The sequence below is a fragment of the Sipha flava genome, unplaced genomic scaffold (genome assembly GCF_003268045.1).
Source record: "Sipha flava isolate LNK unplaced genomic scaffold, YSA_version1 120_pilon_pilon, whole genome shotgun sequence".
Lineage (NCBI taxonomy): Eukaryota > Metazoa > Arthropoda > Insecta > Hemiptera > Aphididae > Sipha > Sipha flava.
Window position 1 is genome coordinate 260248 of NW_020271746.1, and position 16881 is coordinate 277128.

The following is a 16881-nucleotide window of genomic DNA, read 5'->3' on the forward strand; positions in this document are numbered from 1 at the left end:
AAAAGTTAAATCAAATGGTGCAATTTAAAGCAATGCCAACGAACAAATGATAAGCGTGAACATAATCAGCTACGAAATTAACATTGTAATAAGTGTACACAATTTGTTACAATTTAATTAATTTAATATCTATATGGTAGCTATATAGTACACGATACCATAAATAATGGTATTCTTGACCTATACGAGTATTGTATATTTTCTTGAACAATAATATAGCTAAAACGTTCTTAATTGAAACAAAAGTTTTATGAAGAAAATTAATAAAATTAATGCATGGTGCTAGTAAAAATTGAAAAAAATTGATTATATAATATATATTCTTACAAAAACTCATAGATGGCTCTATTGACTGTCATGAATTTCTAAGTCAACTTAACTTAAAAATCCCCAGTTTCCATTCATGGTCACACTATCCTTTTTCCATACCACTTTGCACCACCAATTATATCCGTAATAAACCTATGTTCAGAATGATACGCATTGCTAATGAGTATTCAGCCACCTAGTTTTAATAATATTATCTAATTACTTTTTACAGTTATAATATATTATCTTATACCACTTATACCACTGTACTTTGGGTCACGGCTCGTTAGTTTAGGTTATTGAATTACCAAAATGTTATGTTTTTTTTTTTTTTATTTAAAAAAGAAAATGATATAATCTATACATAAAAGAAAAAAAATGAATAAATAAAATAGTAAAATAATCATAATCAGGGTATTTGGCTACTACATTATTTGGATTAGTGAGTTGATATGCCGAGTATAGATTAAAGAGATTAAATGTTTATTTTATAACAATATACAGGACGTGTCCAATTTAATAATTAAACAATTTATTGTGTTAAGCTTAAAATAAATCAAAATTTGAAAAATTGCATTTATTATTATTGAATACTTATTGCTTAAGTCGCATTGTATTGATATTTATTTGTTTTCACTATGCAACACTTCCGAATTTTATTGACATAGCTTATTAAGGATTAATAGCTGTGATAATTTTCTTTGAAATGTGAATTATAGTATAACATATAACGTAGTATTTATAATATAATATAGATTTAACAAAATATGTGTATACTCAATAAAAATACATTGCTTTTGATAGTGATCTAATTTCATCAATATTATGTACAAATACGGTGAGATATCTGAAAAAAAAGCAAATGTTATATCAGTTAGTATAATTCTTTAAGACTATGGTTATCTTCAAAGCAAAAAATAATGCATTTAAAGTCTATAGCATCCCTAGTACTGAGCAAATAATTTACTTTTATGTATTTCCTTATATGACAACCATTTGATATAAATATAATATAATATATAGATTGTTGAAAAAAGTTGATAATCTTTTACACAAATAAATAACAAATAAAAATGAAATTATTTTTAAATATCCTATATAAATTAACAGGGTACAATATAAAATAAATAAAAATTATTTTTCAATAACGTTCATTACATAAAAAATATTATACATGTATTGATCAGTAAGTGTAGGCCATAGTGCAGTTAAATATTAGGCAGTTGTTAGTTAATTTTGGTTGATAAATGAATATATTTATTTACATATTCATTTTTTTTATTTTTTTATTTCTTTAATCTTTAAAGATTATATTATAGCATTGCAATTAATAATTATTTAAGATAAAAAAAGTAAAATAATAAATAAATAATAACAAATAAATAATTAAATAAAAACAATATTTTAAATGCGGAAACCAGCATTGGAAATGAAACTAATGATGAGTGTGATAACGGATGGAGATAGAGAATTCAGGAGAAAGATTACATTTGGAGAGATGTAACCTACTGCCATATTAATTTATTAAATTCTAGATGAAATTGATGCGGAAATGTTATATTAGCAAAAGTAGTCTGTTTACATTCACGTACAGTAATATAATAAAGGTGGAATGATTTTATTTCCTTCGTTTTATACATTTTTATTGGTCCCATTATAAAATTATTGTACCACATTTGTTAATCGGTTTGGAACCGCATGGACATAAGTTGTATTTATAATTGCAATCATTATATTGGGCTTTGTCTATAAAATAGTCGCTTACCCGGATAATATTTTTTATGAACAAGTGACTTATTATATAAAAGAGTATTGAAACGTATTTATATCATAAATTAAAACACATATGTATATAATACTTAACTGTAAAACATTTTATAAGGTTGTTGAAAATGACAAACAAATTTGAATTGAAAAAATAAAAATGAATAGTAAAATTGTTTAATGATTTTATAATTTGTCTATTATTTTATATTAAGATTAAGAAGATATTGTTTATGTAAATACAGGGGTTTAAATCTAACTAAAATTCTATAAAGTAGTAAAACTTCAAAATCCGTTCTTAACTAAGTAATTTCATTAAAATTACATTACATTATTTTCAAGGTTATTAGAAGTATTCCAATATAGGTAAATGGATAATTAATTCATTTGTTTGCTTTACAACGTAATTACATTATAATAAAAAATATAAACAATGAATACATTTAATTTTATACAAACTTTAATAATTGGTTTCGTGTACCAAAAGTTTTTACTGATATCGCACGCAAAAAAAAAAGAAAAGATCTCACCCGCTTTTCATCGAGAAAAACTATATGTACTGCGTGTATTATTTTTTAACGAGTCTCGTGACGGAATATTGTTTTTCGAAAATAAAACTTTTACACCTCGAACACGCACTTCCGATAAAACCGCTTTTTTATTTATTTTTTCTTGACGACAGATAATCGTTTTTATGTATTTCGAATTTCGAAAATTGCACTTTTTCAACAAATAAAACAATCAAACAGCGTTTTAGTTAAGCAATAGACGCGGTGGCAACCATGACTGAAAACGAAAATTTGTTAAACGACGATGTCGGTAAGCGAAGTCAATTATATAGACCAACTGCTCGTTTATTAATTCTATACTATGAGTATTTTTTCTTTTTTAAATAAAAAAAAAAAAAATGATGTGGAATGCTTATTTAGTTTTTGAAATTAATCTGAATGTTTATTTGCTAGTTATAATCTACAATGCGTAGGATCATGTTAATTATAATCCAATATGTCGTAATTTTTAAATTAAACATGCAGCACGAGTTAGAGGTTGTGGACTTTGAGTGGTTTTGACTTCCAAAACTATTTTTAAGACTTCCTTAAGAAAATATTAGCACTAAATACTCACTCAATTGTTATCTGTTGTACAACATTTTTAAAATATTAGATTCTTGTTTTAATTAAAATACTAAATTTATATTTTTGTATCTGAATATTATTTTATTTCCTATATAATAATCTATATTTTGACTCAAATTTGATTTGATTATTTGAGCCTAGAAGCAAATAAAATAATAATTACAATACATTGAATATTTTGATTGTTAAAAAACAAAATAATGCAACATTGTGCAGTTAACATTAAGTAAATATTTTGAAAATGAAAGGTGCATTAGAAAAAGTATTCTGCGATTAGAATCCGTCATACAAGCAAATACCTAAATAATCTTTAAATATAATATTTTATAATATAAGTTATTGATAATTTATTTTATATACAATTAATTCTGAAAGATGAATAATATTGTTAAACTATTTGTATAAAAATAAATACTGGATAAATAATTTTATCGTTTGACATTTTATTTTTATGTTTATAAAATAGATAGTATTATTGTCCTGATATTTTAAATTTTATAGGCAATAAATTATATATAAGAATTATTAAGAATAATTAATTGTTTTTTATCTATTGGTTATTAAAATATGTGATGTATCAGTTTAAAAAATAAAAATGTATATATCATATTAATAAGATTTTAAAAATATAAAAATAAAAAACAGATTTTGTAAACATACTTTTTTCAGTATATTTTGCGCATTAAATCAAAGACGCTTTCTAAACGTGATTACATTTGAGCCACGTTTTTTTTTAAACTTATGAATTTATTTGAAATTATACTAAACATGAATATTATAAATACTAATAACGTTGTATAATATTTAATTAATATTGAATATTAACAAATAAATAGATCTAGTGCGGGTCCGATACGCATACTTTCAAAAAGTAAAAATTAATGAAAAAATATTTATTATTGAAAATATGATATATATTCAATCAAGTTTCGTGTATTTAATTGTATGTCAAACATCGTGTTGATTTTAATTTGCAAACTTCTGTTATACCAAATGTCGGAAACTCAATTGTTTAGTTTTGCCATGTGTATATGTTACTTATGAAGTCAAACCGATGATAAAATAAACTTGATCGAAGATTTAGCTTGTGACAATCTAGTATATTTAATGGTTAAATCTAAATTTGTTTAATAAATTACTAATCCATAAACTTTCTACATCACACTTAGTGTTTGAAAGTGGGATTAAATTAAATCACTATTGAACAAACTACATGTAAGATAAAGAAAAAGTTTAATAGTATTTGAAAATAAATTTTATGTTATAAGTATAACGAGAAATCTATTGATTTTAAAATGTATAATTTTTTATAACCGATAAATGAATAACGTGAATAAATTAATAAACCTTGATATAATTATTTAAGTTTCATTTGTAACGTATGCATTTAAAAAACCACCAAATTGTTTGCTATTCCGTAATTCATAAGTCTGGAAAAGTATTCTTCTATTCTAAGAGCATAAATTATTCTAATAATATATATTAGTATATATTATATATATAATTTTTTAGTGCACGATTTGTATAAATATGATAACTTGGGGGGGGAGGCTAACTTCGCACACATAATAACATTTTCGAATGACATTTTACAAATTCAATATATTATACGAAATTTGTATGTAAATTAAATTAATAACAAGTTTACACATTTATGTAAATTTTGGTCTATGTTTGTTTACAATATGTAAAAATTTAAATTATTGAAATTTTAACTTACTTTTACTTTACAAAAAGAAAAAATAATAACATTATACATGTTGTATCACGTTAAAATTGTAATACAGTATGTTTTCTATGTCTGTAATATCATAAAAATGTTTATTTATAGATCGTGTTATGTATGCAAGAAATCAACAATATAAATACAATAAGGAACCAGTGACGGGTGGCCAACCAATTACTGTGGAACAAGCAAAAGTAAGTTTATCCAAAAATTAAAAATTCTTTCTTATTCTTATGTAGTTTTTAATTACAATTTTTAACGAAAAAAAGTGTCAACATTAAATGTTAAAATTAAATAATAAAAAACACAAATTTTGCATTTAACATTATTATTTGTATCCAACGGAATAAAAGTAATTTATTAGTTCTATAAATAAAGTTTATGTATATTTAAAAACAAATTGAACGTATTATGGAAAAGTAAAAACTATTAAGCTCTATAAATTTTATATTAATAATACATGAGATCAGGTTTCAAAAATTGCTCTTTGATTCTATTCAATAACTTTAAAAATCTACGCAGATAATTTGATTATACATACTGTAGTACTAAATAATATAAATGCAGGTCATATTAATATCACAATATAAAATAAGCTAGCATAAACATTTTTAATTTCTTCTATTAGTATGTAAGCAAATTATTATATTATAATTATTATAGGTATCTAAATATATTTAAGAGAGAGGATGAACTAATAAAGTGGTTCTTCTGTGATTTTATCTATTTACCTAAGTAATTTAGTGCTTTAGTATTTAATGCTGTATATAATTATACGATTTATATTTTTGAAAATAAATTTGAATTTTTTGTAATAAATATTATTTTTTATTATTATATTATTAGTATATTATGTATATATATATATATATATAATTTATTTTTAATATATTTTACTATAATATATTATTATATTATTTTGTAGGAATTAACAATATATTTATATAGAAAATTACTTAAATGTGTAGGAGTTTACTATTCCTCATGAAGCAACTGCTTCGTAGAGGAAGAGCAAATATATTCTAGATTATAAATAATGTATTTAACTCTTAGAATACTAGGAAATAGTGAATAAGGTACGATTAAAAGTCATCATTATCATCAACAGCTTAAAGCTCCATTAAGGATCCGCGCTGCCACTATTAAACCTCTCCATTTTTTTCTGTCCAAAGTCCAGTCGAACGTTGCATTCCCATCTTAAAATTACAATAAAAAATATTTTATCCAACACATGTAAATGTAATATTATTATTAAAATCATTCATTAGACTAACTACATTTAAAACCCAACGCAACATGCCCCCCTCAGTGTCAAGGAGTGACTTATCTAGATAACTGTAATTTATTTTGATTTGATATGATAATGATGACAAAATTTCTGGAAATGAACGAGATATAAACAACTTTTTACTTTTAATTTTATTATATAAACTTTCATAAATTATTTTGAATGACATACATTTTGGTGTATCATAATTAAATGATTAAAACGAAACATTTTCTTTAAAAATGTACAAAAATATATCCTAAAGTTAACAATTTATTTGATAGCTATTACCAGGAGCGTATTTAGGGGGGGGAGTTGATATAAGGTGTTAGAACACCTCCCATCGATTGTATTTTATGGTATTTCACCAAATTGCTAATTTACTTACAGTATAATTAGAATAAACGTACATATATGTAAAATCTACAAGTTGTATACAATAAATAATTTATCTACATTTAATTATGATCTGTAAAAACAATTTTTACGTTTCCTGATAATTTTTAATTTATTGAGATATGGCCTTTTCGAAATGACCGATTCAATTGAGCTGTGAGTTTTAGCTATCCATTACTCTAAAAAAATACTGCTATAATTGTATTTAATGATCTTTACTATTTGTTAAAATGTTTTAATTAAATACTTTAATTGTTTATTGAAGTGACTACATTCAGGTTTCATAACGTGTGGATCTTAATTTTGATTTTATGTAAAATGTTAAAATGTAAAAATATTAATGCCAAATTATGTGCTGTATTATGATTTGTACTGGGGATGATTTATTGAGATATAAATCATTTATTGTGTTTATCTACCCATTTTTATTTACAATAATACGAGTATTAATGTTTAACACGATAATGTTGATTAAAAGTAAAAGTGTGCTTATAATTTTACATTTGTTAAAGTATTTATTTCAAAACACGTCGCACAGATTATTAATTGGTACATTATACGAAAGATACTTAAGAAACCATTTTTAGAGATTTTAATTGCAAATAATTTTTATTCACAAAGCAAACTGGAAACGTTAATCTACAGTATAGTTCTGATGAGGTTATATTTTGTTTCATTTTAGTTTAAAAGTATTTAATCATTCTATTTGCTCATATCGTAATACATTAAGTTTAACAAAGCACATTTTTTTCCCGTATCACAAACAGCAGAATTTTATTTCTTAAAATGTATATGCACAAAAAAAATTAAGACAGTTATTATATTCATTGTTATTTTTGTAAACAACTAATGAAATATATCACTAAAATGTATGGAAGTAATTATTTAACTTACTTGTTTTTCGATGATCACTGCATAGTTTTTTTTATACTTAAACAACTAAAAATTATATATTTATATAAGTATAAAATAAACAATTGATTTTATTTATTTATTTTCAAGGCATTAAGGTTGACTGTATTTGGTGCATGTGACACACCACCTAGAGGTGAATGGCTGCGTACGGGTTTTGTGTTCAGAGATCCCGAGAAAGAGCTTTCGTATGGCTTACGTGCTCGCAGAAATGGTACCCGGGGTATGCTGTCGGCAATACAAGGATATATACTCAAACATTTGTTATTCACCAGCGTCAATAATGCGTAATTTGTTTGAAAACGTTAAAAATGCATTTAACTTATTTTAAGTGTAATAGTTGTGATTACCGTGATGAATGGATTTATTTTGACGGGTTCCATTATTATGTTGAATTCAAAAGTCAATTTTATTTACAAACCAATGTTTCTTTAGTATTTTTGTTTACAGAAAATGGTTTTTAAAACAGCAGTATACATATAACGGTTTTATTTTTTAAACTAGACAAACATATCGTACAATTATAAATGTAAGACAATTATTTTTAGTTATTATAGTTATTTTTAATTTACATGGGATTATTTATCTACTGTTGCTTGAAGCTATCAAGTGGTTTGACGAATAATATTTTCTTTTAATTAAATTCAATAAAATTAAATAAATACCATAATTTTTTATATTACAATCCTAAGAAATGACAAAAAATTAAGAATCATTCGTTTTATTTTCCTTTAACAAAGGAAATATACGATTTATATTCGGTTAGTTTGTTCAACAGATTGAACTTGTGAACACAGAGGTTTCAACACAAATAACATAAACTGGTCATTAAATAAAATTAATGAAATATCATCATTTATTTCGTACAACCGGATGCATTTACAATGTCTATAGAAGAAGCAAATAATTTAAAGAAATATATAAAAGTTAAAATGTTTTATTTTATTTACCTATTAGGGAGCATTCCAGTATAATTTTAGGACATCGTTTACCATTTTTTACCCTCCTTCCTCCCATATAAGGTACTGTTAGATCAGTCGAATTCTTTTTCCTTGGTCTGCTGATGTAATACTTGAATGCTCCTTTATTAAATCTAATCTAAAATATTATATAATACAAAGGTGCTTAATTACTTTAGATGTAATACATTTTTTGGGTGTGTAATAAGTGATAGTTTTTGGAATCGATTTTAATGGTTATTACATTAGATAAATCGGAGGTGTTTAAAGATCATTATTAATAGTATAAATAAAACACCAAATAAGAAATTACGGGTTTAAATTCAAAAAAAAATTAGTAATATTAAATTTAAATTATTATGAATGTATCGATTAAATTGATATTTGTTATTTCATTAGATGTATGAAACCATCGAAGCAACAGCAATTAGATGCTCTTTGTAAATCACTAACCGAAATCTTGTGGAAGGTTGGTGAAAACGAAAAAGTTATAGTATGTTTACCGCAAGAGAAGAGTTATGTGCCGCACTCATTAAACTACTTTCAGGATAATGTAACAGAAAAAGTAAGGGGGTTAAATAGTATATTATTATGAACTTAAAATTTAATTTCTAATAAAGTTGACAGATTTTAATCTCAAGACTTAATGCAACAAATCCCCGTAAATAAAGTTGCAAATAGTTATATTGAAAAATTAATTTACATTAATAAATTTAGGTTTATTTAGAGAACTTGATAAAATAATTAAACGTTAAATATATATTTCCCTATTTTGTGATAAAATTGGTCTCATAAAATTTTTATAGTGTTATAAAGACCCCGTATTAAAGCAAAATGTGTTTTTTAGTAATATTGTACATTTTATTATTATTAAAATATGTATTGTTTTATTTAAAATTAGTGCAATAAAAATATTTAAAACATTTTGATTATATTTTAGAATTTAATTACAATAAAATTAATTTGTCATATTTTGTGTAAAAATAAAAAATTTTTTGTATTGAAGCTTAGTATAGTTAATATTTTATAAAAAATTGCTTTATTGTATTATTAAGACCATGTTATAATAAAATTACAGCTCCACTTATTCGAGATGACCAACATAGAAGATTTGGAAATTTTTCTCAAGAGATATTTGCATTTGGTATGTTATTGTAATTTTGTAATAATTTTATAACAAACCTGTATATATTTAGATTATATAGGCTTTCTGAAATTTTAAAAATAAAAAATTAATTATATCTGTATATCTTTGATTATATATTGCAGTTTCAAGATGATCCCGGACCCGGATCACTACTGTTGCTGTACAGTTCAGTGTTAACAAGAGGACTGTCCAAGTAATTATATGTTTTTTTTGATAGTTTTTATCACAAAAAATACTTTCATGTAAATATATCTTTCGAAAGACCACGAAGAAAATTTGATTATTAATAATGAAATTTTACTTGAGAAGAACCTACAACCAAGGGCACCCACATGGGTGTGGTAAGGGAGGGACATGTTTCCCCTGGAAAATGTCAAAAATCTTGGAAAATTGTTAACTATGATCAGAAAATATTTATTTAAATAGAATTAAAAATTTAATTTAATAAATGAAAATCTGTAATTTGTTTATGAAAAATCTATTTAGTTTGGAAAATCAGGTTATCAGCTATAAATAACAATACGCTTTTTCGTTTCTATTCTATAAATAATTATCAATTCCTAAAATATTGTGTATTTCCAGAAATACGGTATGTATATGTGTGTGTGTACACAACCATAATATTTCTATAATATTTGTAAATAATATTTTAATAAATACCCATAACTAATGTTTTAAGTGTTCATTTTATATTATTAATTAAATAAAAATTTTTATAAAATACTTTTATGGTAAACTGGTTAAATAATAATTATTTTATAGTATTCCAGTTTGATATATATAATATAATACGAGTAGTATAATGTAAAATTGTAAACCCCTTCCTATATTGTAGGTCATTCCTATTTATGAATAGATTGATAAATTAAAATGTTGTCCCCCCCTTGAGAATTTTCCTATGGGCGCCCTTGCCTGCAACTGTACTTTGGCGTACCACATATAGGTGTTTCGTATTTAATATGGATTTCCAATAGATATGGAGGAAAGGAAATAGGACAGTTTAATTTCAAATAACTTTATAATTATTGAGAAAAAATTTTAGGAAAAAATTCTTTAAAAAATTTGATTCAGGTCGTATTGTAGGAGTTTCTATGGATTTGTTAAATAACAGAAATATTTATATTAGATAGGATATTTTTAAAATAAAAATTGCAATTGAATAAATTAACAAACAATAGAGCATTGAAACAGTCCGTATTGAGATATAAATCCATTAATAATGTATACTATACGAAAATTAATAATTTATACTTTTTAAAATTATTAACTTATCAATTTTTAGTGTTTTATAAATAAATAAAAATTAAACGATGATTAATTAATTCGTTTTTATTCTTAGATTTTTATTTTTTACACTTCTACTGTCTGAATAATTTATTACGATTACGTTAAACGCCAACAGCTATTGCTATATTGCTTAATTATAATTCACTTAACGGCGTTGGTTGTTTGAGATGCATCTTTATAAAGTTTAATGTCTAATATTAAATCATGTATTATTTCCACGGTAGCGAAAAGGGTTGTTAAATAAGTCAATTTTTTTTTTTTTTATTCGTCATCCTTTAAATAGCTTTAAACGATATTTTTACCGCATTTTTATTTACTTGATAATATTAACAATTATTATCGATAGCGTGTGTTCAAATTTAAAATAAATCAACACTTTTGTGGATAAAAATACAAACGTATACATATTTCATAATGTTTTTTTCAATTTTGATTTATCTCCATAGTATATTGTTGTATTTTAAAAGATATATTATAATAATAGTAGTTTTTATATGTAATTATTCTTAATCGATATTATCATATGTCACTATTTGCATTGTTAATGGTAAAAAAAATTAGGCGTGGTTGTAAGAGGGCTTTGACCTTACCAGGTTTGAAGTTCTTTTCGATAGCTTTAATCCGTCAAAAGTCCTGTATCCTAGCCATGACGTAATAATAAATAATAAAATGTTCAAAATTATACGTGTACCTTTAAAATATCCATTGGTATAAGATTTTATAAAAAGAAAAATGAATTAGTCTAGATTGATTTGCGTAAATTTGTATTTCTTCAATTTTTTTTCTTGTTGTTTTTTTAGATTTTTAAATTACTACTCTTTCGAATAAGTTTTTGGAAACGCAATTGTTTAAAACTTAATAGTTAATATTTTTTCATACTTAATAATGTTCCATTAGCGAACAAGAAATATTATATTCGTGAACTACAATTATTTCATACACATATTTAATTGATCGTGAAAACTTTTCTTATTTTACGAAATATATTCCAATATTACTAAAACGAGCATAACAAAATATTGTACGGAAGTTACATATAATACAACACATCAAATGGGAAATATTTTTTTATCTTTTTAAAAAGTAAAATATAATAAAGGATTGTTGTTAAATTTAAATAAAATTCAATATGAATAATAAATAATAGTATTCACTCAAAGAATAAACTATAAAAATAAATACGGAGAAGCGTGGGGCGAGGAAAATTGTTGCCAAAGAACCCTTGGGCTGAAGAAGTACTTATTTTAATTTTTATCTTTTGGTGTACGTAAATATATAAATAAAATTTGTTATATATTTTACTATCCTCGTATAATACTGTAATATAAATATATTTTCTGCAAAATTAATCTATTTAATAAAGATTATAAGAAAAAAAAATCTTTGACTCTCGACTTACATTTAAAAACGAGCTTTGGTGATTCAATAAAAATAAAATCTAGATGTTTTTAGCTTGGCAAAACTATACCTTCGTCAATCTTATTTATTTTACAGTGTCAGAATTGATATATATATATATTGAACTCCAGTTTATAGTAGTACGGCCCACCTTATTTGTTATGTAAACACAATACTGATTTTCATAATTCACCTCAAAAATGTAGTTTATTTTGAATATATAAGTAAATTATTAGATTGACATTATTGCTTTATTTATTAACGAAAAATAAAAATAAATAAATATATTTGATCACACTGTGGTGTTAAAACCGTTAACAATGAACCAATTAAAATGAGCTGTTTTTTTTTTAAGTTGAATACTATTTTTGTTCATGATCATCGTTTTCTTTAAAAAATATTTTTTATTACTGGAATTCTTTAAAATGTGTTACTTTTACGAAAGACAATTCAAATACATATGAAAACATCATCAATACGTACTCCATTCATTAAATTCATTGTCATGAAGAGATAAAATTATTATTCATTAAACATGTGACGATTGTACATTGTTCTGAGTTTTGTACCACAATACTATAACGGTGAGATGCGTAAATCTGTAATTTTTTAACTCACATATTGTATATTAATCTGTAATCGTCTGATCTTACACATAATTAACTAATGAAATATAACTGTAACGTATCAATGTATATGTGTATCGCATTAATTAAACTACTAACGCTACCATTTCAATTCCGTACCGAACACTTGAAATAATTGATCGCATCCCGGTCACACGACTGCATTGTGTAACACTGTCAAGACGGCTCTCGCTGGTTTTAACAGTCTCGGTCGATCACTAGTTTTCTCGTCACTTCTTGCACACGTATACGGATTTAAATACAATCGAGATCGTCGTGTCCGAGACGAATAAGTGTACGTGTTAAAAAATACTCAGTTGTACTAGGAACCGTGTTACTCGATGACGTAACGGTCTGCGGTGGGGTGAAACAAGGTTTGTTTATCGGGGGATGACGGGACGGACGTGTTCCGTTCGGTATGAAACGTACGAACGGACGTTTTTACCTCAAACATTATCCTTGGAATTGCTCGCCCGTCGCGTTCGTGCGCAGGTCGACCGTTACGCGACGAACGACAAATCGTGTTACAGGATCATGTCGGACCTGATGGACGAGAAGGTGTACCTGATATCGAGTGCTGAAGAGGGGTCCATATGCATCGTGACGCTGATGTTGACCGGCAGAGCCACGCCCAATCTGCACAACGGGATCGTGAACATCGGGGACGAACATCATTACGTAAGTGTTGCGTTCCTATCGGTTAATATTTGGTCAATTTTCGACACTCATCTCTTGCAGGCCATACCGCATTACGGGATACTGGCCAGGAGTGAGGTGGGCCTACTTGTGCACTACGAAGAGGCGTCCGTACCTGTGCAGATCACCCAGATACCGGGTTCCCGGTTGAAGACGCCTTCGTATCCGATATGGATCACTTGCACCAAAGGTCATTACGGCGTACTATTCAACACAAACCGCGAGCTGCTCAGGAACCATTTGGCCGAACGGAGGTACGCGACATGCACATTTCGGGTGATCTTTGATCGTAGTCAAGTTTCGTTGCGCCCGACGGTTTGTCTTTTGGATAAGGCGGCCCGGTCAAGTGTAGTACACTCGCAGTGACGTAGCTAGACAGGAAAGGGCTCCGGTGCAATAAAAATAATTGAGCCCCTCTCTTAAATTATCTTAATATGAAAATTCAAAATATACACGTCATATTGTTCTTTGAAATTTGAATACTTACTATGAAACGATAAACGAAAACATTTAACGAATAATTAATATGTATACAAAGTAAAAAGGATATCCAGTTCAATATCATAAAAAACATATTGTATATTGCGTGAATTCTACTTAAATACACGATCGTAACTAGAATTGATTTTGAATAAATAATTGCCACGTACTATTTGATTTCAATATTAAATGTTTAGAAGAGTAATTATTAAATTTTAATAATCACTGTTCTAAATATTCCATAATTAATAATTTCAGTATTCCAAATTTGCTGTTATTATTTTCAATCTTGTTCTTTATAACATAATGTACGCTCTTTTTCCCTGATGTTCGCTAATAAATAAATCAACAAATTATCAAAACTACCACGTTTAATTTAGGAATTAAATTTATAAAGTCTACTCGTAGCATAGTATAGTCTCAGAACTATCCAAGGATTTTGCTTTGGGGCCCCAAGGCACTGCCCCGTTTTGCCCTATGGTAGCTGTGCCACTCGTATACTCGTCCGAAAGGCACGCGTAGAACGAACGGCCTTGGAACCGGTACAAATATTCAACGTCATTCGAATATGAGAACGGTAGTACCGTCCATCAGTACGAGAAGCTTACGAGTACAATGTTTTTATACCCGACGTACGAACCAGACGTATAGACGCAGGGACATTACATGCACACGCATGCACACCACCACCGCTCGGCCACTTACCAGGGCAGTGCCGTATCGTATGCCGTAAGACTGTTCGTTTTCCCCTTACGTGACTCCTCCGATTCTTCGTTCAGTGTTATCATAATAGCAATGCAATATATGTTTATGTATTATGTATTGCATACTTATGCACGATTGTTTTTTATACTCATCGTATTTCTTACGGTCGCGACGAGGGTAATCAGTGGGCCGCTCGTGGCCAGGTCAAAAATGTACGGTGCACCCGGCACAGAATCCTGCGCACGCCTACGGGGTCGAATAATCCGAATTCCGATGGAAATGCTCGCGCGATTTCCGCGGTGTTATTCCGTTTGCGATTCGACAGCGCCCGACGCACGGCCCGTGCAATAATCTGCGCACGGATTATTATCGACGTTCGCCAACAGCAATAACACAACGACGTTGCACTGACAACGAGCCGAGCACACGCGGAATCGTGCACCGTTCCGGTCGGTCGGCGTGTTCGAATTCATGACGACATTTCATTTGATCTGTTGAACGTATTACGGAAACCGTGCACGTATCCAATAAAGAAATAATATGATGTATTGTAAACGTGATTTACCGCACGATTTATTATGCATCTTGAAGATCTTAGATCAGTGGTTCTCAACCGGCGTGCCGCGAGTTCGACTAGATGTGCCGTGAAAAACGCTTGATATTTGAAAATACCGATTGATAAAACTATGACAGTTAAATGCCAATTAATTAATGCAGATAATACCTACGATACATATGTAGTTAAGCTTGTACGCTTTTAACCCAACTGGATATCTTAGCGCGTAGCCAAAGTTTTTGTTGTTGTCGAGTGCGTGAGTGTGCCGCGAAAGCTTGTGATGTAAATGGTGTGCCGTGAACAAAAAGAGGTTGAGAACCACTGTCTTAGATGATTTAATTAAACGCGAAAATAACAAACAGCGGGGGAATAAGCGTATTGAAATGTATTACCGATGTTCAATCTAGATGTGTACGTTAGCGATTTGTACACGATGAGAAGACGAATATTTAGATTCCATATTAAAATACTTACGTTAGATCGTATTCATTGGAATAATTGTTCTATAATAATTTTCGTTCCAAAACATTTTTCCGGTCGAATTGAAAAATAATTATAACCCATCGGAAACTATTTTCATATTGTTGAACGATTTGATCGACTGTTATATGAATACACTAATTTTATTTCTGTTAGCTGCGATGATTGTGTTTCGGTCGAATACATCACCGGGCTTTTGGGAAATCAGACATTATATGACATCGGAGAAGTTGTAATAATTTCACAGGACAAATTTTGACTTTATAAGACACTTTCGGAAAACGATTTAATCGAGATCGAAATGTATTATAACTTCTGCTTCCAAGGTACGCACAACACGGCGCGTTACAAACATTTTGTTGTCTCTATCAATATGATATTTAATATAAAATGCAATAGTCTTATGCCGTATTATAATATTTAATTAGAAAAAATAAAAATAAATTAACTTTAATAATAAATAAACTTTGCCCGTGTGCATATATTATACAGAGTGATATTTTTACCGTCTAATATATTTATATTCTCAGTCAATGTATTTTGACAAAAAATTGTATTTCTATACAATTTGCAGTCATTATACCGTTTATACTACACTATAATATCTTACTACTGTTTACAGTTGCAATATTTCATCGAGTAATTTATTTAGTCAAAACTTTTAACGGTTATCAGTGGTGGTAAAATAATATTTTTCTGCGAATTTTGATGTTTACGAAAGTAAAATTTCAAACCAGTCTGGTGATAGTTATACTTACATGTAAGAAATTAAATGTCGAGTTGAGCAAAATGGTGCACCGACATTTTACATGGCAGCATTAGCGCTACACGTCGGACAAGTACGGATGTTATTTTCGTCCCCTACAAAAACTCACGTTGATGGAGAAAAACGCACCCTGTACATATTATGCGTTACACGTAACAGAGTATGAATAACCTGTATTATTTCAGTATTGATGCGCGTATCCGTACGGTATTATAAATATTCATCCAAACATTTTTGTATTTATTCATCTTGTGAATCCTATCCGACGATC

At 27.5% G+C, this 16881-nt stretch overlaps 1 protein-coding gene across 4 annotated transcripts in view; it reads left to right on the forward strand.

The window, feature by feature from the left end:
* The window catches only part of LOC112693953 (inactive ubiquitin carboxyl-terminal hydrolase MINDY-4B), a 29720-nt gene that overhangs the window by 12117 nt on the left and 722 nt on the right, over positions 1–16881 (forward strand). For 3 of the 4 annotated variants that reach the window (XM_025569233.1, XM_025569234.1, XM_025569236.1), the window contains exons 2-8: positions 5041–5129; positions 7601–7797; positions 8869–9034; positions 9548–9613; positions 9739–9809; positions 13458–13605; positions 13666–13877. In XM_025569233.1, coding sequence (XP_025425018.1) covers positions 5041–5129; positions 7601–7797; positions 8869–9034; positions 9548–9613; positions 9739–9809; positions 13458–13605; positions 13666–13877 — 949 coding nt within the window. Of the gene's footprint in view, positions 1–2825; positions 2893–5040; positions 5130–7600; positions 7798–8868; positions 9035–9547; positions 9614–9738; positions 9810–13457; positions 13606–13665; positions 13878–16881 lie in introns of those variants that run through there. The other variant, XM_025569235.1, reaches the window with a different exon arrangement.